The sequence below is a fragment of the Empidonax traillii genome, unplaced genomic scaffold (genome assembly GCF_003031625.1).
Source record: "Empidonax traillii isolate 1590-97213 ecotype Southwest subspecies unplaced genomic scaffold, ASM303162v1 scaffold48:size2401408, whole genome shotgun sequence".
Taxonomy (NCBI): domain Eukaryota; kingdom Metazoa; phylum Chordata; class Aves; order Passeriformes; family Tyrannidae; genus Empidonax; species Empidonax traillii.
In genome coordinates, this window is record NW_020955241.1 from 959,752 (window position 1) to 987,656 (window position 27,905).

At 34.9% G+C, this 27,905-nt stretch overlaps 1 protein-coding gene across 1 annotated transcript in view; it reads left to right on the forward strand.

Annotated features, from left to right (window-relative positions):
- Positions 1 to 27,905, forward strand: part of ABCA13 (ATP binding cassette subfamily A member 13) — a 170,154-nt gene that overhangs the window by 36,286 nt on the left and 105,963 nt on the right. The window contains exons 17-26 of the mRNA XM_027878993.1: positions 1,396 to 1,590; positions 3,402 to 3,566; positions 9,128 to 9,305; positions 11,491 to 11,630; positions 16,249 to 16,362; positions 16,995 to 17,085; positions 21,980 to 22,156; positions 24,224 to 24,524; positions 25,360 to 25,474; positions 26,705 to 27,034. Of these exons, the coding sequence (XP_027734794.1) occupies positions 1,396 to 1,590; positions 3,402 to 3,566; positions 9,128 to 9,305; positions 11,491 to 11,630; positions 16,249 to 16,362; positions 16,995 to 17,085; positions 21,980 to 22,156; positions 24,224 to 24,524; positions 25,360 to 25,474; positions 26,705 to 27,034 (1,806 nt within the window). The remainder of the gene's footprint in view (positions 1 to 1,395; positions 1,591 to 3,401; positions 3,567 to 9,127; positions 9,306 to 11,490; positions 11,631 to 16,248; positions 16,363 to 16,994; positions 17,086 to 21,979; positions 22,157 to 24,223; positions 24,525 to 25,359; positions 25,475 to 26,704; positions 27,035 to 27,905) is intronic.

Sequence of the window (27,905 nt, forward strand, 5' to 3'; positions counted from 1 at the left end):
CCACTGTAGTCCTGTATTTCTGTGATTGTAAACTATTATGTGCTTGCCTCTGTAACAGTAAGAGTAAGCCTGAGAATTGTTTGTGCTTATTGCATTTACCCGAAATTTGTGCCATGATATTATATACTGACCATGCTCATTGACATGTGATTAAGTGATCCAAAATAGCTCAACACCTGTAAGCTGAAGACCGTACGCATTCATTTACTGAGTGTAAGAGTTTGGATTAGGTCTGGTACTCACAAAGCTGCAAGGAATGTTCAGAGAAACTATCCTAGTGGGTAAAACAGGATTGGGTTATAGCTGCACCAAAATGGTAATATTCATGTGGGACACGAGAAAATAAATTTCAAATTGTGTCGTGCTCAAATTTCCTCCACAGAAAGAAGTTCAGATCAATATATTCATATACCATTCCTTGTATGAACACAAAAAAGTGAATATTTAAATATGTAGGAAATCACAAAGGCAAAATTCTGTTCCAGAGCAAAAATTGAAAAGTCAAATTATGTGATGGAAACCAAAATATTCATAGGAATTGAAGAGTTAAATCACATATCCTGACCAACTTTGGCTCCTAATGGGATTTTCTCACATATCCTCTCCCTTACTGGGTACTGGTACTAGCAAGAGATGCATTCAGCGGAGGAAGTAGAGGTAGGTTCTGTCCTAAGCAGGACAATGGAACCCTGTACGTTGGCTCTTATAGGCTCCTACAAAAACCTCTAAGTTTTTTGGACTTGTTGAGAATGGGTACCTACGAACTCTTGACATATCTGGACTTCAAGCACTTGTCTTTTGATGTGACATTTTTGTGAGAAGAAAGAAATCATTATTATCCAAGGTTTTATTGTAGTCTCACCCAATGTTTGCTTACTCATTTGTCTCTTCACCCACTATTAAATAACATTTCAAAGGACTGTTTAACTAAGAAATGTGAGCTAGCTCAGAGTGAACATCGTGCCATATAGGCATTGCCAAGTGTTGATTTTGTGTGTCCTTAGGAGGGACCACACTGTTTGATTTTACTGATTCATACACTTAGATCTTGGTCTTTAGGTGTTACTGTAGCAAAGGTGTATATCTGCTAGAAATAGTATGTTCAGCATTGTAAATATGCCTGCTTATGGAATGCATGCTCATAGAATGAATGATCTATCTGTGAACAAATGAAAGTAAATCTTTCTAAGAAACATATTTCAGCTTTTTATATGTGCATAGAGTATAAAGTAAGAACACACCAATCTGATATAAGGCTGTATAGTTTATTATTTCGAGTCTGTTGGTGACTGCAAATTGTCATGTTATTGTGACACAAATTTTCACTTTATTAACTATAAAAAAAGATGATGCAGTTCAGGGAGAAAAAATTTTAATATACATACATTCTGATAGGTTTTTTACAGTGCCTTTGTGGTAGCTTTAACTGGAAGATGTGATGAAGAAGTACTTACCCTGCTGCTAAAGCTGCCTGAAAACAGTAAAACTTCCCTGGTAGTGGAAGAATTATGTTCCTTACCAGCCCTGGACTTGTACACCACGTTTGTACTGATTATACAGAATTTGAACTTACGTCACATCATTTACAAGGTAAGATGGAAAAAAAAGCATTTGGTTCCTATGTTTTTCTTTTGAAGGTGGTGTGAAGAACACAGGTAGATAGAAAAATAATTCTATTATTTCTCCAAAGGTTCTTTCTCCGTAGAATTAAACAGTGGACGTATGGCATTTTTTGTCTTCATTTAGATCCACAAAAAAACCCATAGCTGAAGAAATGGGGTGGATAGATGCTACTGCATGCCCTTTCATGCTTCCTCAGTAAGATTATCACTTAGGATTTAGTTATGAAAGCTTTACAGAAAATACAGGAAGTCAAATACATGGTTTCATTAGTCTTTAGCAGTGTTTGCACTTTGTGCAATTAGTCACTTCTTTATTTGTAAGTGTGGAAGACTGAACTGGCATCATTGGAACTGTAACAACCATAGAAGGAATGACAAAATTGTTTTCTAGGAAGAATTCCCAACACTAGCTATGCAAAACTGCATAGCATGACTGTATCATATGTAAAGCTGTAGATAATCTGGAATCTAGTGTGGGTTTTCAATGAGATAATGTTTTTACTTATAAGAGCAAAATTATTGATTGTGATTTCCGGTAGTTAAAAAATATTAATTTTTGGGGGGGTAATTGATTGACAGAACATAAAGTGTTGTAAGTATGAATAGCTGAAATAAAGTTATAACATTGGGAGAAAGAATATTTTGTTCTAAAGCCAGGTTATATTGTGAATGCTGCATGCTCAGTAAAACAGGTCAACTACAGACTTTTAAAATCAAGACCATTTCCCAGAATAGGTAAAGAGACCAGAGATAAAAGAAAAGATCTCTACTTCCTGAATGATCTGCAAACCTAGAGGGGAAAAAAAGAAAGAAGAAAAGAAACCAGCGCTTATTCTGATGGGTGTTTCTACTGAACCCTATTGAAACATAAGGAATTCCTAGCAAAGAATAAACAATGTTGTCAAGCTCATCCAAAATTATAATGGAAGTTCGGTTAATTTTTTAATTTTTCTACATTTTTTTTTTTAAACTGTGTAAAAGCAGGTGAAGGCTGAGAAAATTAAGCACAGACATTGTAGTAGCAAGTCCAATAGAGGTGCATAAAGTAAAGATAATCATAAGACACAACTGAAAGCATATGATAAGATGATAGTATTTTTATTATTTTGCATAAACAGGAAACAATGAATCATTTTGTGTTATTGTATCAGCTAAATAAGCCTCAAAAGCAAAGGGAATAGAGAGAAAATTCATAATGCCAAAATTTGCATGGTGGAAATAGCAAACAGCCAATTGAACTTAGGTCAAGTAGGGGATGAAGTGCATGCAATCATTTTGGGTATGAAAAATGCAAAGGTAGGAACAGTGTGACATGAAAGTTAGTTGCTTTACGAGTCATATTACACAATCAAAGTGGTTGCTAGATTTAATTTAATTTACAAATTATTTTTGAAATATTAAATTCTTGCATTGAACACCTTTAACCTGGTGAAAGAAAAGTTCTCATTTACACTGAATTCCAAGGGGACAGAATGTTGCAGATCCCATTAGCATCTGGGGTTGGAGAGTGCTCCTCAGCTTGGCAGGTGTAAACGTGTTCTCTGAATTTTAATTCATGATTTGTCATAGACCACTTCTAACATTACCAGAGAACTTTTCTTCAGCTTAATTTGAGAGTGACTGGGGAGTTATAATAAAAGGAGTTTTGTTAAACATGGTTTGTAGGAACATTATATAACCAGTTTTAGAAAAAGGGTAAATAATTTTGATTGTTTCACTGAAAGGTTAAAACTTGTTTCTAACAGGAATTTATGGCTGTGATTTTTGTTCTTTTCCCAGATCCAGATACCACCTGAGATAGGCAATGTACTAAATATGCTACTGGATGTGGTTTCTAGTATCAGCTCACTTCTCAATAAAGTCCATCATGTCATGGAAAAGCTTCCAGTGTTCCTCCAAGGAATTCAAAATACTGGTGTGCTTGATATCTCTGCATTGCAGCAGGTATGTGAATGATTTCAATATGAGAAATTAATTCCCATTATGAGGTGCTTAGTTATGGATACGTGCTTAGTAAGGAGGCACACTAATAGAAATGGTATCCTAGAAAGTTAGGAACTTAGAAAAGAGAGTCCACAGGCCCTAGGAAGATTCACTTGGTCTCTTTCAAGCACTCTGGTAATTCTGAGACTGTTGATAGATTGTTTCTGTCATCTCTTTTTCTGCTAACTTATGAGATCATAGGCTAGGTTACTACAGTGTTAGTCTACTGATTACCAATAGCATGTATTATCTGTGATTTGGAGATAGCCACATCTTTTCTGCTAATGCTACAGTTTTTTTTAATGAGAAGGCCATTACTTCGTTTATAAGAAATAACTTTGCTTTTTAAAAGGATAAGATTTCAAGATAGTACGTGCAGTTCTTTTATCTGCCATGTTTTTCTGTTCGAGTCATGTAAAAGATTTGTGTGATAGTTCTGCTCAGCATTCAAAAAAAAAAAAAAGGGGCATGAGGTGTGAGTGAGGAGATTTTCTTTGTCCCGGCCTTAAAGGGTAGTTGCTGTACGCACATCTACACAGCTAGCAAAGTGGCGAGACTAGTATTAAATAAATCAGGAAAAGGATTTCTATTTCTAAGCAGGTTCCAATTCCATAGGAAGACCAGGTAACCCCTATGACATTACCTTATGGGCTTACTATCCTATGTGGAAACTTGAGGATTGAATCCAGTTCTAAAATTGCAAACCTCTGAAAGATCCCTCAGTGGTAAATGGAACAATCTTGTTTATTACTACAGTACAGAGTAAACACTGCTTTAAGGACTATTTTCCTTAGCGATATGAATATTTTTCAAGATCTTCTAATCTGTGTGATAGAGACATGTTGAAAAGTGTTTTGCTGGTGCACAATAATTAGGTTAGTTTTGAGCCCCTGTTTTTGATGTAGCTCTTTGGCTGCCACAATGAATGGTGGCTTTCATCAGATGCATCTTTTGTACTTTCCTGAAACCAGTATTTGTGTCAGAATTTCTTTCCAACAAATGAAATATTCTTTTCAGAACTGAAATCCCAAAGATGCTTATTTGATAGAAGAATGTTCTCAAAAGGTGTTTAAAAAAACGTGCAAAGAAGCAAACGGAACAGCAGAGGGCAATCTACTCACAGTTTTAAACTTTGCTTCATGGCAACTCCCACTATCCTGTAATATACCATAGATTTAATCTTGGAATTTTTGTCCCTTTTTAGATCTTACCTTTTTTTGATTACTCTTTTTGAAAAAAATTTTTATTTTGCAACATTTTGTAACTCCCTTTTTCTTGAGAAGTTGCTGGTTTTTTTGTTCACCTAATAATTTGTTGAGGATTAAAATAATCAGTGCCTATTTCTTTTATTAATAAATTAGATGTTCAATTTCAAGGGCTCTTATGTCTTTGTAATTCCCCCCCCCCCTTTTTTAGACTAGTAAAAGTTGTTTGAGTATCCCTTCTTTTTCAGATTTCACTGTATTTTTTTTCTACTTTCCAGTAATACATTTAATTATTTTTTGCCTCTTTTCTATGGTGGCCAAACTTGTGCTACTGAATAAGAGTTCTACTACAGTGCAGATATAACTTATACACCTCCCTCCCTAAATGTTTTCTTCTATTTCCAGAGTCCATCTTTCCAGATTTTTTTTTTGTTTTTTTGTTTGTTTGTTTGCTTTGTTTTTTGATAACAAAGAGCAAATTAGCTCATTGACCTAGAAAGATTAACAAATAAAGAATGTGTTTTTAAAATAAAAATATGTCAATCTTCAGCACAGAGTAAGACAGATGGACAATTCTGAAGTTAATTTAAAAAATTAGTTACTTCTGTAATGAAAGAGATAATAAAGTGATTGTCAGTTATGCATGTAGATTTCTGTCTGAAAGAAAAAATGAAAATGAAGAAATAATTTTAATATATATGTAAAATATGAAGTTGAATTGATATGCTACACATTATGTAATAAAAAAGGATGTAAAAACGTTTTATTTGCCAGTCAGTAGTAATTGGAATATGGAGCCAAATTTTACTGTTAACAACACTGAGTGAATGTATAACTCCCTGAGGAAAAACTGCTGATTTCTAGCATGATTTTTGCTTGTTTATTTGCTGTTTGAAATTATTCGCTTATATTTCCACACCTAATTTTTGTAAGGCTTGTCACTCATGACAAGAAGCTGGAGGGGACTTCTTGATTTGCTGAATGCTTTCAGTTGTGAGAGGTGGCCTCGCTCTGTAATTCTTCCACTAACATGACCAAATTCTCTGTTTAACCTATTATTGCTGAGAAGTCTGTTGGGGTTATAAATGTATAAGATTCTGACTTCAGTTTATTTGTGGCTAGTATGTTTATTCTTGTGTCAAAAGTCTTTTGTAGTATTTTTAATTTCTCTGACTTGCCCATATGTTTGTGGAAAGCTGGTCACAGTACTTTTCTGTTTTGATGGTTAAATAGACTTATTTTAGTATTTCTTTTGTTTGCTTTAGTTTTTTTTTCTTTTATTACAGGCTCTCAGACAATTTCTTCATGCTGGGTTAAGGCTAATCTTGAATGTTTGGAAGAAGAAATGTAGACAGTCTTTGAGGGGAATTATGACTGATGACTTTTGTAGTTCTACTTGTTCATGTCTATACCTACTAAAATGACTTTCCTAATCTTGCATTCCACTTTTTCATGGTTTAAGTTGATAAATAATATTTTGCATTGGTAATCTTTGTATGCAGTTCACTTTATATTAAATAATTATTTTCTTGCTGTATTGCAATCCGATCTTCTTTTCTCTTGCAATGCCTTCTGGTATTAAATGATAGGCAGTAATTTGTTTCTTTCAGGGCTAAATAACTTATCACAGTGGACCCATTTTGGGTCTCACAGGAATAAGACTAATAACTTCTCTGTGATCCAGTGTTTTATTTCCTGTGAGCAGGCTTCCTGCAATATCTTTTTAACATCACCTTTTACCCACCACATAGCTGCTGCATTAATTCTGATTAATATTTTCTAGAACAAAAATATCAATTGATTATTGGAATTTGCCTATATTAGAGATAGCATATATCTTCTTTAGGGAAAATAGACTTGGCCTCGCATATAAATATGTTATGTTGGTCAGAAGTAATAATTTGAGAATGTGTTAAATTCTCCTCCTCAAATACCTTTTGTCTTTAACGGTCTTCACTTTAAAACTTACTGCATGTTGAACAACAGAACCAGATATCCATTATTTGCTGGAGCATTATACTCATTCTTGAGTATAAATGATTTTTCTATTTTTCAAATAGTGCTGCCTAAATTTAATAGGCTTCTGAAAAACTATTTAATCAAATCAGCAATTTTGCTGTTTTCCTTGTGATTCTGTCAATTTCAGGACAATAAAAACTTTGTTCTCTTTATGATTTTTCCCAGAACTAAGAATACCTATTTCTCTGCATTTTATTCCTTTAGCCCTTCTGATTCATCAAATTTTGAAATATCTTCAACCTCCTTGTAGTTTTCCTGGAAAATTGCATTAGTTTTTCTCTTTTTAATGTAATGATTCTGAATATATTTTAGTTTTATGTGCAAACTGTAGCCCATAGTTTGACTTTCAGATTTTTTGTTGAACAGCTGATATTTGTATTCCACATGAATTTGGTTTTATTCATAGTATTTTTTTAAGTATACAGCTGTTCAGTTAGTTCAGAAGCCTCTGTTCTATGAGGTTTTTGCCTCCATTTGATAATCCAGTTCCAGATAGTCTTTTAATCTTCAACACTAGCTTGCTTTCCTCTTCCATGAATTTGTTAAAGTGACTTGCTTGAGTGATTACTTTGTAGGAGGCTGGTTGTTTGGATTCATCAGTCTTGATTGCAGTCCTGCTTTATGTAGTTTAAAGTAGAACAACTGGATCAAAGATAACTTTTTTTGGTGAACATCCATCCCTTATAGTTCTCCTATTTCTTCAAAGCCAAATTTTAGGAAACATATCTTTTTGAGTCAGTGGATATTTAGTTGAAAGACAGTAAGTAGATTCAGCCTGTTAATGGCAGCTTACCACATAAATATTCATTATTTGAATTCCAAGTTATTTTGATTGGAACTGGAATTAATTAGCAAGTTTGTGCTCTTTGACTGAAATAAGCCTCATTTATCCCTCTAGCTCAAATAATCACTAATAAAGATTCAAAACCACTTTTATACAGCATTGTACATAAAGTTTATTTCTCCAGTGAAATCCGTGCCAGCAGATTCATTCAAGGGATGTAGATGATAGTTTTACGAAATCTACGTACCATTTATTTACTATGCTCTGTGCTGAAACTTATGCTAAAAGTAAGATGTTTGGGAGCAACTAACACTGAGTTTCAAACAACACTAATATTCCTCCAGGATTACTAAAGAAGCACCTGGCACTTCAGTGAAAGCATTGATCAGGATAAACTGTTTCTAATAGCTCAATCTCTAAACTGTCTGTGATTAAATCTTTATGTAAAGTGCTGTACTACTTTGAAAATTGACTCTTCTGTTTAAAAAAATCCAATGAAAAAATGCTAATTTATTTCAGCATTGAATGCGTGTATTTGAGATATCACAGTGTTTTTTCTCTTTGCCAGTTGTGGAGTCTTCAAATGATGTCTGATAGTCTAGTTATGTCTTTCTTGACATGCATCTGCAACAATAATGAGTATGAGGCGAACCAGTGCACCCCTCAGTTATACTCTAGCAGCACATTGCCTTGCAATTGTATCCTCTTAAAACTGTGCACCTGTACAGCCTTCCATAAGATACCAGATAAAACTGAGCACATTGCTTGAAAAGTGAAGCTGCACAGAGGATGAGGTGGTTTTGTTTGTTTTTGTTTTGTTTTGTTTTTGTTTTGTTTTTGTTTTGTTTTGTTTTTTGGGTTTTTTTTGTTTTTAAATGTGACAAATGATGGTGCTTAAGCCATAAGAGCAGTCAGATTGCTCTCTTTCCTCATTAGATGTATGCTAGTCATGAGCAAATGGCAATAATAAATGCTGGTATGACTCAAGATGTGCAAAAAGTAGAAGCACATCTAACAAATTAAAAGATGTAATTGAAAAATAGGCTTTTAGGGCATGTGCACTTCAATACTTTTTTTCTTCTTAGCAACTGTCTTCACTGCAAACATTCATTGCAAAATGGATTTGGTTGTTTCTGCTGCCTTAGTGACACAGGAATTATCTACCAGAAGAGCATACTCTGTCAAAACTGACAATGAAATCGGGGTATCTGAAGTCCAGTTGTCTTGATATTTTCATTCTTTTTCTGCCTAACTGCTATGTAGTATTTATCAAAGTTTAATGTAGTACTGTCTTTCATTGAGTATCCTGATAATTAAAACTACATTACCTTTTGCCAATGACAAAGGTGATCAGAAGAACAGAAAAGAGCACAGGCCCTCATTCTTAAAAGCAGTTTCAACAGCCTAATTTTGTCAATCTCCTTGGTTGCCAGTGTTGACAGAACACCAGAGCTACTCCTTGAAGCTTCTAAAAGCTCATTTGATTAATCTGTATTTCTGTTCATTTGTTCTAGTTTCTGCGAGGTGGGCAGTTCAGAAGTTCAGCTGTTGGATCCCTGGAGTCTGTAATCAAGGCAATGTGTAAAGAAGAATCTCCATTTTTCAGCAATGCCAACCTGTTAATTGACATGCCCAGAATCATGGGACTCTTGGAGGACAATATGACAAAATATGGCATTCCTGAAGACTCAAGTAAGAAAAAATATCAATCATATGTTCCACTATGCACTCAGAGTTTAGAGATGTTTTCCCTCTTAACTAGAAATATTTATATACCAGCTGACATCTACTGACACTGTCATCTTGACCACAAGCCATTGATCAATAAAAGTTTTATGGCTATAAGATAATTGTGGATGAGGCAGAAGTGATTCTGGTTGTTTTCTTTCTTTGCAAATAATAAATTGGAATATTCCTGTTTTTGAGACAAGTATATTATAATTTTTAAGGCACTTGTTATTAGAAACATATCTTTGAGATACAAGACTGAGAATGTATTGCTCCTTGCTTTTCTTCTGTGAACAAAAACTCTCTGTGCAGTAAAATATGCAAACCTTCTGGATAAAATGAGTTTTTTAGTGGCTGATATTCCTATTCTCTTTGTCAAGTGCTCAGAAAACTCTCTTAGCTCTCATATAATTTCACCTTTGCTCCCTTTCCTCAATACATATTTGACTTACCCTGATTAATTTTAATATTGTTAATAACCTTGTTAGTGCCTCAGCGGCTCTGTGCAAGAGAAGAATACAGTGATAGAGTGTCACTAGGGAAGGTTCTGTCGTCTGTCGGTTTCTACAGCCAGAAATTGCCCCTGGCTGGGCTGGCACCCTTGGGATGGAGTCAGAGCTCCGCCCTGGCCTTCTCACTTATGTGTGTGGGATATAGTGGTAAGCAAACAGCTCTGCTTTTCTTTCCTGTCTGAAGTTAGCAGGATGGGTGATTAGACAGATTGTTTGGAACTTAGGTTCTTTCAAAGCTCCCTAGGCCAGAAGCAATGCTTCTTGATGATATTTTTTTTGCAAGTTGTCACAACTTTGCAATGTTGTGAGACCTTTTATCATAGGACCCTGAAATATCTTTAAAACATCAGTTAGTTTCAGCTTCCTATGAGTGAATTAATAGTGTTGCCTATATTTTGCAAATTTGTAAGTAAGGCAATGGAAAATAAAAATTAAAAAAAAATGAGGCCACAGAAACTTACTACTACACATACTACTCCACAGTGATTAACTTGTATGTATTTTGTGTATACCAAACACTTCCTAATGACTTTCTGAAAATGACAGCAAACTCATATTGGCACATCTTCTGTGCCTTTAGGATATTGATGTTTCTGACTGGCCAACTTGCAGCCTCTTAATTTTTTGCTGTTGTTTAGCAGGGATTGTGGTTAGTAATGATTGTTTCATTCAAGAAAGTAAAAATCTGGGCAAAGAACTGGCTGTTCCTAATGAGACATTTCTGACACTTCTTTAACTTTTTTTAGGCATTTAAAAGTTTTTGGCCTAGTTTTCCATTATGTAGAAAGATTTGTCTTCCTTGAGGAATTCATGATATTATTTAGTATTTCTTCAAAGTACTAGAAATGACACATTTCTAAATCCACTCATAATAAATAATAAAAACCCCAAAACACATGAGCTGGGCATAAAAATCTAAATGTTTCTCATAGGAAACTCCTTGCCTTTATGTGAATACAAATGCAGTGGGAGATCTTGGAAACTATTCTTTACATCCTAGTTTTGAAGGACATACACACTGATGTATTCATAGCCCTGTGTGATGTAGGAATATGTCTTTTTAATTTAGGAATGGAAAAGTGAATTGATAGATTTTTTCAAATGAAGAAATTAAGTGTCATGACCATTTTTTTCTGGTCTTTTTGGTAGGTGCTTCTGATATTATACAAGTAGAAAACTCTGTATTTGTAAAGGAATTTGTATATTCCTACTTCTTTCTTATGTAAGAATACAGAGCTGCAGAACAACAAAGAGTGTGGAGAGAGGGGTTCCCTCTGCAGTCATTTTTTGTGAAGAGGTTTTGTGTATGTCCTTCTGCTGTAAAATGCACTTACGTAACTTTTAGGATAGGTGGGATTCGCAGGCTGCTTTTCACAAACGTGAGGAGCTCTCTGGATTCTGATTATTTTTTTTTATATTTAGCATTTAGAGTTCTGCATCCTTAAGACTATCATAGACTGTGGTTAAACAATATCTATTCAGGGACCTATACTGATTGGTTAGTCGCAGGTGGATAGCATTTGCCATGGTGCTGTGACAGACTCTAAAGTAAGACTCCAGGTTTTCTCAGAATTAAAAAAAAACCACTGACACCTGTGTTGTCTGTCTTAAATGCAAGTTTGTCTTTCTTTTTGCAGCTCCTTTTTGCTTGAAACTCTATCAGGAGATTTTGCAGTCTCCTAATGGGGCTTTGTTATGGACTTTCCTGAAACCTTTGTTACATGGGAAGTTACTGTACAATTCAAATATCAACATGATTGACCTGGTGATAGAGAAGGTGAGTATCAAAAAAACCTACTATTCTGTTTATTGATTTTGTCTTTGTACTTAATATTAAAAGTCTGGTTCTTTCAGGGTAGGTAGAAGCAATTGGATAATTGCCTTTCAGAAAATTAGATTCACCTTGCCCCCTGAGGTCTCACCTGTTTCCCACTTTAAGCTTAATGCTTCCCTTAAATTTTATTCTACTTGTTATGGTGGTTTCACCTCAGTGTGAAAAGCAGAATTTTGCTCACAGTCCTTTAAACCTTCTATAGAAAGGTTAAAACGAGCACATTAGGAGAAGTGAATCATGATGAATCAAGGTGTAGGATTCATGTATTCTAGAGCAGATTTTGCCTTCAACATTTTCTTGTGATGGGAACTCCAATAGGGCAGCACAGAGAGCTGTGGGAAGGGATGCCCCAGGAACAAAAGCCTGTTCTGAGGGAGTCACTGAGCTGCATTTCTAAACAAAACCCCAAGGCACCTACAGTGCATTCTTCCTGATTATGTTTCTAACACCAGTAGTATGAAGGACCAGTCGTAGCTGAGGTGCTGTATGTGTGGATGCTGATGAGTTGGTATCATTTTATTGTCTCTGGTATGGTCGGTGCTCTGTCTGGAGAGTGATTATTGACAATAACATGTTTCTTCATGACTAGCTTCGAGGCAGTTCTGTAAAAGAAAGGCTGATTACTTATTTTAAGTATGTATTAGATTTCTGTGCAAATCTTGCACTGACCTTCCAAATATATGATTTTTATTCTCCAATATTAGTTTTTCAAAGACAGCAGTTTGTCTTAATTTAAAATCTGAAAAAAAATAATTGCTGCTTGTAAGTAATGATATTAAATGTAATGATAACTCTATTCTCTGTAAATTGAGAACTCTGTGGTATTCTGAATTGTGCTGCAAAAAGATAGAAAAAAAACTAAGCCAAAAAGCCCTTTCTACATAGCAGATACTAGGTTTATGTTTTCTGTTCTGAATTGGAAAAAAAGATTTAACTATTTCATATTTTGTGGTTAAATAACTTAATTTGGGGAACAGGCTATTGGTTTGGACCTCAGCATAATTAATTTAAAATTTTTAATCAGTTAAAAATGAAGCTGCTCTTGATGTTCATAGATGGAAATTGTATTAAGAATGAATTATAAGAAGTGATGAAATTACAAATCTTTTTGAATACTTAATTACATTCTGTGTTACAAAGACATTTAGAATAATACCCTTAATATATTTCCACATTATTTTGCGATTATGCCAAACCTCCATTCTTAACAGCATCTGTGAGAAGATATATATCTTGACATACAGTATTTTCCTCTATAGATCTTTGAGTGAAATCTGGAATGAGTAATACAGTTCAGAAAGAAGTTTGCTTGTGGGTTTGTTTTTTGGATTGGTGTTTGGTTAGGTTTTTTTTGTTTGTTTGTTTGTTTGTGGTGGGGTTTAGTGCTCTGAAACAATACAAAGATTCTGGTAGACATCTCTAGCACAAGCTCTCCTTCTCATTATATATTCTTAGGCTCACAAAAGTTCCATTGGCTTATTCAGAAATCTGTGTAACACACCTGTCCCTTTCCCCAATCCTTTAAATCTTGCCAGCAGGTATGAACACGTGCTTGAATGAATATAGTGGGAAAGTTTCTTCAACAACTTTTTCGTTGGTTTTATTACATAAGTCTATCAGCTACTGCTTGAATAGAAAGAAAATTTAAATGCAAAATATTGTCTTAGGTGACTCAAATACAGCTACTAAAAACCAACCCTGTAGCGCTTACACAGCTTAATCTCCTACTGAAATTGAAAGTTCTAATTTCTTTAGAGTGCATGACCACATGACACCTATTTACTAGAATAAAAAAGTAGAGGATTAAAGCTTCGAAGAACACAGATGTTTGTGTACTAGGATGTATTCTGTAATTTTTCCACATGAACTATTTAGTTCCAAGACGAGGTAATTGATCAGTCTTGCATAAATTGTGGGGTTACTGCTTTTTATCTTCAGAGAATTCAACAGTTCTACTATGTATAGTAATAGTGACTGTCACAGCCACAGGATGTGGTGCTGACTGAGGGCAAAACAGTTTTGTGCCAACTGTCATCCAAGAGTTCAAAGGCTACATGTGTTGGTTTTGATCTTTACTTTCACAACTAAACTTTTTGCCACTGATGAACTGATCTTATGGAAGTATTTCTTATTTCAGAATATTCTTAAAGGTGATCTTATATTCAGGCAATCACATTAGAAGAACTCTCTGCTATTTCCCAAAACTTTGGGGTCAGTCTTGCCAGGACTTTACTGCTGTAATTTTACAAATGTACAATTGCTTTTTGGATTATATAAACTCTTAGTATTCATTGTGCCTGTAGTTAGTTGTTCTGCATCAACCATCTCTTCCTCACTTTCTTGTTCTTCCACTTCAAACTCAGGCACCTTCTATTTCAAAATTCTGTGTTTTTATCTCCCAGCTATATTTATTTATATTCTCTATTTACTGCTACTCTTTATTGTAATTTATTATTAGCATAAAAAAATTGAAACTTACTTAGATTTCAGTATTGTTAGTGTGCAGTCCTCTGGTTCTTTTAGCATTTTTATGGATTTGCATTGTTATTTTCCCCTTCCCTGATAACAAGGGAATTTTAATCAGGAGGTTACACTACAGTGGGTGCTTCAACTATTTAATCCTTGAGTGCTTTTGGAATTCTTGGCTGGACATTATCTTGTTCTGGAAACTACTTATTGTTCATTTCATTAAATTGCATGATTTTTTTTTTAATTCTGCTGCTTTAATTTGAAACAGATTCTCCAAAGTGTTCCACATGTAGAAGGCTTTTTACACAAGGCACTTCCCAAAGGCCTACCTTGGTGAATGAATAAGCAAAAACATTGTTAAACTAACCCTTCCGATTTTTTTTTTCTCCTAGTCTTTTTTGTTTGTTTGTTTGTTTCTTATTTGGATGTAACGTTCTTTTTAAAGGAAGTTTTCTAATAGCTTTCTGCTTTGTAGTGTGTGTGTGTATGCAAATGGTCTTTCTCAAATCTTTTTTTGATAGGCAGTAGATTTTTTTTTCAGTTTCCTGTATACTGCCTTAGTCTCTGTAGCTCCTGCACACAACTTACCGTTTTGCTCTTTTAACTTCTTCCAAATGAGTGCCTGCATTATATAAAGGTCATCTTTTCCAAAAATCCATGCTGCTACAGTAATTTGGGACTTTTTATTGTTTGTATAAGGAGGTTGAATACAAGCACATTATAGTTACTCTAGCCCTTTGAAAGCAATTTCAGCACAAAAATTAATCCTTTGTGCTGTTCAAAATCAAGCCAAGAAGCACTGAGCCCAAATCTTATAAGCTGCTTGATACAACAATCTCTAGCGATGTCTGAAAATTTGATCTCCTTCTGTTATGGTGTGACCTGTGCTTGTTCTGTTCTGCGCAGATAGCAGACACCCAGATTGGCTGTTTGTCACCCTTGTAGCCTTGCTGGTCTTCATCTTGTCACCATCGAGCCTGATCTGGGATTTCAATCCATGAGGTTTATGTGTTGCTTCTGGTCAGAAGAACTTTTTTAGTTAATTTGACACCAGATTTAGTTTAACATTCAGGATCACTTTTGCTTTAATCCTGATGAATGATGGCTCTTTGAAGTGGAATAGGGATTCTCATAGAAGTTTGACGCATCATGTTTTTTGGGAAAACAAAATTACGTGTAAGGGTCTCTTTGTTGCCTTCTGTGTTACAAAGAAGAAGAAAGAGCCACTGCAAATTGTTTTCTTGTGTTGTGCTAAGGGTGTGATTTTGAAAAAGGCACTTAAAATACTATGACAGAAATTGTATACTTTCAATTGGAATTGTTACAAAAAGTGTGGTCCCAAATTGAAGTTTACAACTCACTGCAGACACTCTTTGCTGGGAAATGTCACCATTTCTACTGTAACAACAATGCTGGATTGTTCTTAAATGCACTTCTGTGACTGATAACACCAATTTAAACAAACAGATACTGCAATATTTTCTAATCTTGAGTACACTTGTGATCTGTTTAAAACAGGGTAGAAAAAAATGGCTGGTTGTTTGCTAAGAGAGAAATTGTAGCCTATGTTTGACTGGGACAGAAAATATTTGGCTTTACTCAAGACTTTCCCTGTGGAAGAATGTTGAAATAGACTGATTGATCAGTTGAATTTATGGTCCAGACCACGCTTCCAACTTTCATTTTTATTGTATGTTCTGGTGAATAGTTTGAATAAAAGACCCACAACTGCAAAAGCTTTCTTTTGAATATGCCCTGACTGTATTTCTTTCTCTGTCTTTCTGAAGCACCTCCATGATGCTCTGTATGAAAGAGACATTATAAAATAAAGACATCTTTGTGATATTTCAGGTAGGAGACAAGAAAACACAGTGCAGGAAAACCTTTCTTTGATTTGCTTGGTATTGCAAAAAAATACTTTCAATTTCTTAAGTAGAAAGAAAGAAAACATGGATGGATATTCTTACTGCTAACTATCAAAGTGAAATGAAAAGGAGTTGCAGAGGCTCTGAAGGATGGCAGATTTTCCTGTTTCTTAAGATTTACTATGCACAGTTTTACCTTCATTTTTTTCCATCAATTTTTTTCCCAGGCTAATTTTACTTTTGGTTTTGTGGAAAACTTGAAGACTTATTCTGAGACCTGGCTTAGGATGTCTGAGGTTTTTAAAACCAGTGGAAATGTCCTCACAGTCTCACGACTGCAGGTTGGTGAACTGTGAAAAAGGTTTCTATTTTTCAACTTTTCGCTGTGTGATCTATACAGTATTTATAAACATGTAAAACTGCCCGTATATCTGACTTCAGGTTTAAAAAGAGCTGAAAAAGATGCAGACTAACTTTAGGTTATGAGCCTACAGTCTGATGCTGAGAAAATTCTGAGGTGGAAACACTTAAGAGTAATGTTGACTCACTATTTCCAATAGCACTATGATATCACTGAACAAAAAGGGAAATAAAATACTTTTGGAACTAGCTTGTTTATTGTTTGCATTTCCCAGCAAAAGGTGCAACTGATGAAAAAACTGATAGGGGAAGTATTGACTGAAAAAAAAAAAAAGCATTCTTGTTTCTATGATTATTTTCATTCTACATATTTGTCTTCCCCTGTCACCTCCTCTTCTCCCTTTTCTCCCCTCCCCTACTCCCCCAATTATTTGAAATGTGTGGATTTAACCTGTTAAGAGGGCAAGATTAAAGACATAAAGAGGCTAAATGATATCTCCAGTGTTATGCAGGATATCTTGGTAATGGAATCGAACATGAATGCATATGTATATATTTTGTATTTCTTTAGAGCAGATAAACCTGACACAACAACTATCACTTTTTATTTTAGGAAGCACTGCAAAACAATTTCGTAAAGCACTTCATAGAAAGTAATTTGGATATTGATATGGAAAACCTCCTTAAAAAAATGCAAACATATGGTACGTACATAAAAGTGCATGTACTGATTAGCCTTATTAGACTTGAACTTCAACTTAGAACTACATTTAGATGAAATTGAATGTTCTACCTACTTCAATGATACTAAAGTAATGTAATAAGAGATTTTACTCTCTTGAGTTAGTCTCAAATGTTTCTAATTGTATTTTCTCTTTTGAGTGGATAATTTGAGTTTCAGAATATGGAAACAATATTGGTAACAAAACTGAAGTGGCAAACTGTCATGGGAGAGTTACAGACGTAAGACCTATACTTAAAAGGAGTGAAGGGAGACATAAACCCAATAACCGCAGTTCCATTAGGTAGAAGTAGATTTTTATAGTAAATTTTGAAGGAAATAAATAGAAAATTAAATTGGAGACAGTGTGTTTGATCAAGAATTGCCTGTATTTTTTTTTTCTATGTTTATGGTCAGCCCCAGCCCTGGGATGGCGCAGTGGGGCCCGGGGATGATACTGGGGTGCTCCTTGCTTCAACGAAATGGACTTTAAAGCAATACTCGCTATTAAGTCTGCTTTACAGTCAAAGAATTAAGAATAGACCTAAAATAAATAAATGTACGTGAAGTGCAACTTTTATTGGAATTCAGTACCTGCCTCTAGGCAGGAGATGGACAAAATCCACAGAGGCTCCTGAGAGCTCATAAATCAGTCTTAAATTGTACTACTGCCCTGATCTGGTGCAGTCATAGTTTGTGTGAGATGGTGTGGCTTTTCTTTTGCACACAGGAAGTGAGGTTTAATTGAAATTTGCCTTGTTTTGAAGGCTGTATTTGAGGACTAGAACTGGCTGCACACACTTTTACTAAGAAAAATGGCAAACGGTGTCCAGAATTCAATCCAGAAAGAACATGGGCTCTGTGTTCTCCTTAAGTGAGGGACTCAAATCTGAATCTGTTCTCTCTGAGAATGATTTTCTTAACCAGTGAACTGCTGCCTAGTCTGGGCACACCTCACCCCTCGTGGTGAAGATGGATCATAATACAAGCCCACAGAATCATTTCCACTACTGGAAAGATAGGAAGGAGGGAGGAAAGAACAAGTCTCTTAAGCTTAGGGTTTGCTGGAAATTTAGCTGTCTCACTATATTTGTTGAGTAATAGATAGATTTTGTTTGTTTGGATCCAACTCTGGGAACTACAGATAGGTTATGGACAAACAATATTTCATTAAATAGATATTATGATCTCTGTAGTTGTCAGATCCACCTTCACCACTGTAGACAACATCATGGAAATCTATGCCTGTGTTTTTCAAGAGATAGCTTTTTAACAGAACTAAGGACATTTGATAATATGTGATAAATGGTTACTAGTCTTGGATGCTCAATACAGAATATGATTTAAGTAGAGTAGTTTATTAAACTAGAATTTCTTTATTTTAAGGGAACACTGTTGATAAAATTGACATCATATAAAAAGTGAAAATCAATATGGGCTATAGATCACAAAAGCATTTATGCCTTTGTGAAACTGATCTCTCCAAAGTGCCAGAGAACTATTCTGCATTTACACTTTGATTACACTTCTTTTTACAGATTCACATTGCCATTTTACTTCTTGAAAAATGACTATGCACTCTGATTTTTATGTTAGCTTTGTTCATTTTATTAATTCATAATCATGTGTAGCTGTTACTATAAATCTCTATTCTTATGTTTGTTTTTTTAAATTTCATTAATCTTGTATTGTATCAGCTGTTTAGACCTTTATTTACCTTGCTTGATCCAATTAAAGCCTTAAATGTGTACATATATGTTACTGGTTGTACCACTCTCATTCTGTTCTTTTTTGTGTCCAAAGCTCAAGTTTTCTAAAATTACCTGATCTGTGTGATTATGTATTTTGTCTTCTAACTAATGCAAATATTCCCTTGTTTTATTACACCTACACTCACATTCAGATGACTTCTAGTTATTCCCAAATCCAAGGTGCTTGTGTTTGTATCTTTTCTTACTTCTCTACAATGCTATAAAAATTGTTAACTGACTTAGTGACATGTTATTCACCTTGCTATTCCTGCTGGAAAGTGTTGTGTACAGAGTGAATAGACATAGAACTCTTCCAACCTCTCTATAAAATCATCATGCTGCAAGACTCTGCAAATTTATCAATTTCTAAAGCTATCTTACACAGTTGCTGTGTCAGATTTACTCACGTGGAGCAAAGAAAATATTTAGCTGAGGGTTGAGAAGATTGTGGTTTTCTTTATAAATCCTTCGTTACTTTCTAAGCTAGGTGTGTGTGGGTAAGGCAACTGTTTTCCTCTATACTTGCTTTCCAGCCCAGCAATTTGCAATAATTTCCTACCAATTATATATGAACTCTGTCCCACTAAAGTTTTTAAGTTCCTTGCTGGGCACAGTCCTTACAAACCTCTCAGGAGGCACTGGAAGGCAGTTGTGCTGCAGGCTCCTCTTTTAAATTCTTTCTTGCTGAGTTTCTCTCTTGTTCTCCTCCTGTTATTTCTCCCAGATGTGTTTTTTCGCTATCAAGGAATCTCCCTTACACAGGGCTACTCGTGATCCAGAATGTAACGGCCAGGTTGATAAAAAACCAAAACCAAAACCAGCTTTCCTTCATGCTACCCCTCTGCTGCCTTCATTGTAATGAAATAGTTTTATGTGTATTTAGAAAGCTGGAAACAAACAGCTCTAATGTCATCACTGAAAACTGTGCCAACACCCAAATCTCCTGACAACTAGAAACTTTCTTCCAATTTCTGACCTGAATTTATTTATGCCTGGTTTGTTCCAATTTATTCTTCTAGTATTTTTTAATCTTAAATAGCATTTGTACTAGTGGATTTAAAAAAAACCAGTTAATGAGAGGTTAAACAAGCTGAGTGGAAGATGAAGGCTGACATGGTTTGAAACAAAGGATGAAGATAATAGTGAACACAGATTCACTAAGTTTTTTATTCATAATTGCTACATTTATAAATGGAAAAAAAATACAAGATAGGCAACTCTGTAGATCTTAATTCTAAACCTTTCCTGTGGATTGTATCTGTTCATATATATGTCTTATTTCTATGATGGAATACAGAAGTTCATGCACCTTGTGAAAGACAATATTTTATTCCAGAAAACTTTAAGTATGCTCCAAGCAAACAGCAAGCTAGAAGATATTTCTTATGATAAAATATTCAATAGCTTAATTCACAAGAGAAGCTTTTTTTAGTTAATTATTGATTTCAAATTAAGGTCTTGTGTGTGTATATATCACAGAATGATAGAATGGTTTGGGTAGGAAGAGGTTTTAAAGGTCATCTAGTTCCAACTCCTCTGCCATGGGGCCACCTTCCACTAAGCCAGGAGCCTCATCTAGCCTGGCCTGGAACACTTTTAGGGATGAAGCTGTGAATCCAGCTTCTCTGGGCAACCTGTTCCAGTGTCTCAGTACCCTCAGAGTAAAGAAAAACCTCCTACTAATATCCCCTCGAAACCTATTCTCTTTCACTTTAAAGCCATTCATTCTTGTCCTGTGCCCTTTTAAAAAGTCTCGTTTTTTCTGTAGACCCCCTTCAGGTACTGGAAGGCCACAATAAGGTCTGGAAGGCTTCTATAAGGTCTCCCTGGAGCCTTCTCTTCTCCAGGCTCAACAATCCCAATACTTTTAGCTTGTCTTTATAGGGGAGAATATATATAGGGCTATATATAATAACATACACCTATATAAAGATATATATGAAAACTTAACCATACCACTTGGGCTTAATGTTAGGAATATTCTATTCTTTCTAATGCCACTGAAAAGTAACATCGTAGTTGTTTCCTTTATTGTCCTCCTCAAGGATAGTCATAAATAAGACCTATAGGATCTGTATTTGGTACTGATTTCTCTCAACCCATGAATTCACCCTCTCATTGTTTATCTATCTTATGAATTCTAGACTGTCAGTTCCTCTACTTTTTCTCCTTATGCTACTTTATTCTTTCTCACTGTTAATCATGTCTCTTCTTCAGGCTGCTTCATACATTTTTTTACTTATCTACCTTCCTATTGTAATATTTCCTGTGCTGATGCTAAAAAATATCTATGCCCCAGAATTTGTCTGTCACCAGTTATCAAGTGAGGTCATCACCTATCTTTTTTTAAAGCCTATATCTTCAAGTGAATCTTGAAAATTTTAAGATGGAAAACTGTGTTGGATGTTTTATAACATTGTTTATTCCCTGAGAAATTCAGATGTTTTCTCAGATGAGTTAAGGTTTTTTCTAGATCCTGCTATCCTTCTATTTATTTTCTCAAACATAAGGATATAGCACTACCTCTACATTCTATACCAATGGATGAAGATTTGAATTCCTCCAAAGGTTCAGTTTGTTTGGAAGTGAGGCTTTGGTTGAGGTACACATTCATCCTGGATCCATACACAAAATCAAAGTAAAAATGTAGGGCTTGTAGGCTTTTTTTTCAGATGTTTTTAAATGTGGGGCTTCAGTCAAAATGCTTATGCTCTATATTTCAGGTTCTTGAAATATTCACAGTGTTGGGGAGAAACGACTGGCCAATACCTTTTTAAATGAGAGATTAGTCTCTACTGTGATATTTGAAGTACAGCAATTCCCTTTGTATTTGTGGGAGGAGTTATGGAAACACGAAAATGTTAGAAGTCCTACAGCTTCAAGGACATGGTTTCTTTCCAAAACTTTGCTCTAGTTTGTTACATTTTTGTTCCTTTGAAATTGAAGGAAAATGTAGCTGAGGCTTGTAAAAGCGACTGAAACATGAATGGCACTTCCACAAGCTCACACTAAAATTCCTATGTTTTTAAAACAAAAGGTATTTACTCTCACACGATGTGCAAGTGACGACACACCTCCTATTCCAGCCATTAAAACTAAGAAGTCCAATTTGTTTCCTCATTTTAGAAACCATGATGAAAAAGATGCTTAACAGCTCAGCAAGTAAACAGATTGACCTGTTGTCACAGCTTGTAGTAAATATCTCTTCCTGTGTGTTACTGGATCGTTTCCAGCCTTTTGACTCTGTGGAAAAATTGGAGGAGAAGGCTCATGAACTCATGCAGCAAAATAATCTTTTGGCTAGTAAGTCCCTTATGTAAAATGTATATTGGCAGAATAGTTCAGAGTTTGTAGTTGTTGTCTGTGTTTATTGATAAGTTAGGTTAACCTTGTGCAGTTTCAAAGTGTGTATTAAAACACATATAATACAGGAAAAATAAAGCACACTGGAATCCTGTAATATATGCTGTACAGAAAAATTATATTGTTGTAGCTGTAGAATGGCCAAATGGATACTTGGAGCCTGTTATTTCTAAAAAAAATATTTAAAAGAATGTTCATAAATGTTTAAAGTAGAAAAAGCTGAAAAAATGTAGAACCGAGGAAATTTCACTACTTATTATGACATGATCATCTAGTTAATTTGGTTTGCATCCTTTCAAAATTTAATTTTTATATTCTTGCCTTTGCAAAAAGGAGAAAAGAAATGGGGTTTAGTAAGGTTTATTCTTAAACCTACACCTCAGAGAAATTGGCTTTTTTATTCAGAGTAAATAAATTCTTAAGAAACAGATATATTTCTTGTTTTCCTTGGGCTTACGCTCTCTATCCTTTTCTTGTGTTGTATGCTTATTGCTGAGAATCAATTAATTGTACAAGAGTTTAAAAGGCAAGTGTGTTTTTCTTAATACACACACTTTCTCATCTCGCAGAAAATGCTGTAAGTTGCATGTAGCCTTTCCAAAAAAGAGACGCATTTAAGTCTATATGAAGTGTGCCACAACATTTTCCCACTGTTGATTTGGTTTTTATTGTCTCCCTGGACTCCTGTAAGTATACAGCGGAAGACATAAGAAAGAAGTTGCAGGGACTGAAACTACTTGATCTGGAATCCTATGCTTGTTCTGTGACCTGCACAGCACCCTCATTTATGGAATGTCACAGTGGCCACACTCCATCAATATGAGGCTAACAGGCCATACCATGAGATAAGGAGAATTGCTCAAGAGTACTTTATATGAAGAAAATCGTTTGTCCCTTCAAGGGATGAAATGGACAGATAAATCTTGGCCCTCAGAAAATTGAATTGTCAAGTTCTAGATCAACTTTTTCTTCCACTTACCTGGGGAAAGGTCATATTGTAACATAAGCCAAGACATTTCTTGAGAATTTTTTTTTTTTTTTGGTGCTCTGGATTTATAATCTCTTCAAATTATTAGAGAGAGAGAAAATGGCCTTTTAGGGGACCTAATATGCCCAGTGTGTCAATGTATGTGTTCAGATGTAGGCATACATTCCTTTCCATAAGAAGATATTAAACTAGAGTAGAATTTCCCTTCTTTTGTTTGTAGTCTTCAGAGCTTTCATAGGCTCATGGAATGTCTTAGTAAATCAACTGTTTGCATAAATGGGAAAATGAGATTGACTAGGTGAAAGAAATTAGCTTTGCAGCAGACTAGTCTATATCTTAGTCTCTTTCAGAGAACCAGATGGTAGTAAGACACCTTTCCCCTTTCCTAAGGAAAAAAAAGGGCAACATCTCACATTCATCAAAAAGTCCTAAAATGTCTGGGTCATCCAGAAAGAAAACACAAACAGTTTCATGTATTTGGCTTCATCTTTACATCTCATATTAAGCTTTCATCTGCTTTTTTTTTTCCTTCATACAGAGCTAGAGAAAATAAACATAAAAATTCTGCTGTGCTAAAGTAGAAGTTTTGTAATTGAATTGAAAATTAATATCAGAGTAAATTTTAGTGAGTTGATACTTTGTCACCAACTTCCAGAGGTTGCTATCCTTTGACAGACAAATTTTATGGCTGTTACTTTCACTGTGGAATTGAGAACAGTCCCCAAAAAGAGTTAAGTCTGAATGCAAAGAGAAACTGCAGTTTAAAAAGAAAAAACACAGAATACATTTTTTCAGATAAAAGTGTATCATGTGAATAATTTTTTACATTTCAAATTCGTGAATGCAAAAAATGTGTCTCTGAAAACTACTGCTATTGTGTTGGGTGTCAAGAAAGTTTAGAGGCCTGCCCTGACAGGTGAATGTATCCCATATCATATGGTAATTAGCCAAGAGTTAGCTATGGAAATAGCATAGATCATATAAGCTTGGTTATGAATCTTCCTTTCTTCCTGTGCCAGGTATCATCTTTGATACACCGAAGAACAAGAGGCAAGATTCTAGCAATGTCCTTCCAAGACACATTTCGTACACAATTAGAACCAGTGTTCTCTATAGCATGAGAACAGATTTGATTAAAAACCCAACATGGAAATCCCATCCCCAGAAGTTGCCAGCTGATGGGTTTAAATACAACCATGTCTTTATTCCTCTTCAAGACATGATTGAAAGGGCAATTATTTCAGCACAGACTGGGACAGATACCTCAGAGACAGCCATTCAGGTGCAAGCCATGCCTTACCCTTGTCATACCAGTGATCTGTAAGTAAACTTTCATCTTTTTAATTCAGTGTATTATCCTTATTAGACTAGTGCTAGAGAACTTGGGAACCTACTAGGTTCCCACTTTTTAGTGGGAAATCTCGGCACAGGATTGAGCCAGTGTATCCAATACTACTCCAATATTACAGCATAGCAAATACTGTCCAACAGCTGAGTTTGACATAACATGTTATAGAACATCTGCCTGGCAAGTGACCCCATACAAGCTGTTTCCAGATATACTGTGGAGTAGTCTGCTAAACAGAGGCTGTGTCAATATACTGTGCAGATAACTCAGAGTATTCTAAGAGGTCTCTTTTCTATCCTTAGTTGTCCTGTACACAAACCGTAAGTTGGTCCCTGGTGTGTGTTGAAATACAGTGTGAAGCTGATGAAGGAAAAGAAAAAGTGTAGGGTTGTTCTCTGTAAAACCATCAAAACATCCTATTAGATTTCAAAACTAGTCAGTGGTAATAAATCTATTAAAGTGGAGTAAAAGTTAACTGAGTCATGTTTTTGCTTACTGTCCAAATATGTTACTTTGCCACAGGCACAAATCTGAATTCTGTTGGACTTCAAAGGGAACCCTAAAGAGTAATTACATCAGTTGTATTGTAGAAAATGCTAATATAATAATGTAGTACCAATACATGTGTTTAGCCTGTTACATAAAAAATAAGTAGTTCTAACCAGAACAGGAATAAGTCTTATTGTTCATATCAGATCTTATTTTGTGCCTACATTGAGAATAGTCGTAATATTAACCTAGTAACATTCTGCCAGAACATATTTTACCTTTGGGGGCTGACAACTCTGCATCTATGTTTTCTTATAGATTCTTGAACAATATAGGGTTTTTTTTCCCACTTATGATGATGTTAACATGGATGGTTTCAGTTGCTGGTATGGTTCGCAAGTTGGTTTATGAAAGAGAAATTCATCTTGAAGAGGTAAGAGGCAGAAAAGAAAGTTTATTCATTATGGTGCACTGAAATGCAAAACTTGTGAGGAACTTTTAAGTACTCATAATTCAGATAGTTTGTTTTCATTTGTTTCCTCTGGGCAGTAGGTTCTAGTTCTAGCTTCTAACTCAGATTCATAACATTGTTTGAGCATCAGTATGCAAATTTTATCCCTGACAAAAAGCAACAAGCAAAAGAATCATAAAATTTGAAGCTGGAGATTGTTGTTTGGAAAAGATCCTTTTGAATAGAATAAGAATATTTTTTATTTTGGATTCTTTTTCATGTTTTGCTCTGTGTGATCTGTAATGATAAACTAGCTAAACCAATTAAAAAATTTGTCATTCACTGTGTAATTATCAGAAATATAAGGAAAGATAACACATAAAAAATGAGACAATTATTTGCTTATATCAATAGCTAGTCTTTACAGATGCTAAACATATGGAAGGACAGAAGGTTTTGTGGTACATTTTCTATGTAAAATATACTTTTACACAGAATGTAAGAATTATGCTGGTCTCAGTGATCAGCAGAATCACTGCTTGAGTAAGCTTTTTATTTTGGGGAATTATTTGGGGAGTTATCTAATTTCTCTAATATTTGTATTTTAAGATAGACTTTCTTAATGCTTCAAAATACTAAATTAACTTCATACAGTTAATTTTGATCATCTTAGGAAAAATATTTCAGAGTTTGTATTAGATTGTATCCAAAAGCATTTAAAAAAAAAAACAACCCTGGTGATACTAAATTATTATTTGTCAGGTATCATTATTATGGTAATATATAAAGGTTTACAGACATATCTGCATGATACTTTTAGTAAAGTAAGAAGCTGAAAAAACACCATATGTTTATACAGTTTTATGGTGTTTATACAGTATATCCTCCGAATTTTTAGCTTATAAAAAGGCAAACATGCTGGAGGAGCCAGTAATCTGACATCTGGTCCTGCAACCCTTTGCAAAAGGGAGTTGTGCTGAGCACTGTGATTCCTTGTGTTTGCATGTGATAATCCCAGAGACTGCCCTGGTCAATACTGTGTTTGATCCAGGAGATAACACAGGAAAAGGGAAAAGAAATAAGTAATTTAAGGGGAAGGTGACATCTTTTGGGGAGGTGCTAGTATCTTGGTGGCAATGTTTTGTTTTTAAAAAAAAAAAAAAAGAAAATTTGTTTTCTAACTTTAACTCTCTTTTCTATCTTGTCTTGCAGTATATGAAGACAATGGGTGTACATCCAGCCATTCTTTTCTTTGCTTGGTTTCTCGAGAATGTCATTGTGCTCACAATAAGCAGCTGTGCTCTGGCCATCATTTTAAAAGCAAGTGGTATCTTTGCTTATAGCAATGGCTTCCTCATTTTCCTTTTCCTCCTGGAATTTGGAGTCACAGTTATTATGCTAAGCTATTTTTTGGGAGTATTTTTTAGCAGTGCTGATACAGCAGCTCTGTGTGCCAGCCTTGTCTATATGATCAGTTTTTTACCCTACATAGTTTTGTTGGTCTTGCAGAACCAGCTGAGTTTCACCAGCAAGATTATAATGGTAAATATTCGTTTTCCTTTTCTAATTTTTCTCCTTCAACCTTGCAGTGAATTTTCACAGTTTAGACACTTTAGATTATAATTAACTTATTTTTTTCCTAGGTTTCTGTTTGCTTTTGTGTTCACTAGACATAAATCACATTAATAAATGTCCAATTGAGGAAATATTTAGAATGTACAAAGGAATGAAAAATAAAGTCTCAGGGAAATTTTGTAAACCTACAGAAAATATCAGGAAGTTGCATTCCTGATGCCCATGAGTTCTCTTAATATTTTGACTGCAAAATATTTGTCATGTTAGTGTATATTCAAGATCAGCTGATGACATGCCACTTCTGAAAGTCATTATTTGTTTGGAGGAAAACTAGTTATTGATTCCCTGGTGAGTATAATCGGAGATTAGATCAGAAATGTCTGGCTATATAGTCTGAGGTATATGTTTCTTTGGCATGGGTTCTTCCAGGTCCTTTCCTGTTTCATGTAGGCCATAGGCTGTTTCATGTCTTATACTGTCTTAGCATACTCTATCCCTGAAAGAGACATTGAATATCATCATCAAACATTGTAAAACATATTTCACACATTATGGCTTGAGTCTTTCAGAATAACTCATGTACCAAATTAAGCTAGTGGAATAATTCATACACTATTAAAAAAAAAAGCTCACTTTTTCAGTGTCAGTTGGTCAGATAAAATATACAAGTTCTTTGTATACAAGTAAACATGGATGTAAGACTGCAGAATTCAGGCATAAATAGGCAAAATGGATTTTTTTGTTTTATTTTCTGTTGCTTTTTTTGTGTGCATCAGAGAACTTGCACACCTTAAAATCAGCTATTTCAAAATAATGTTTAAGATATCCTGCTGTTATG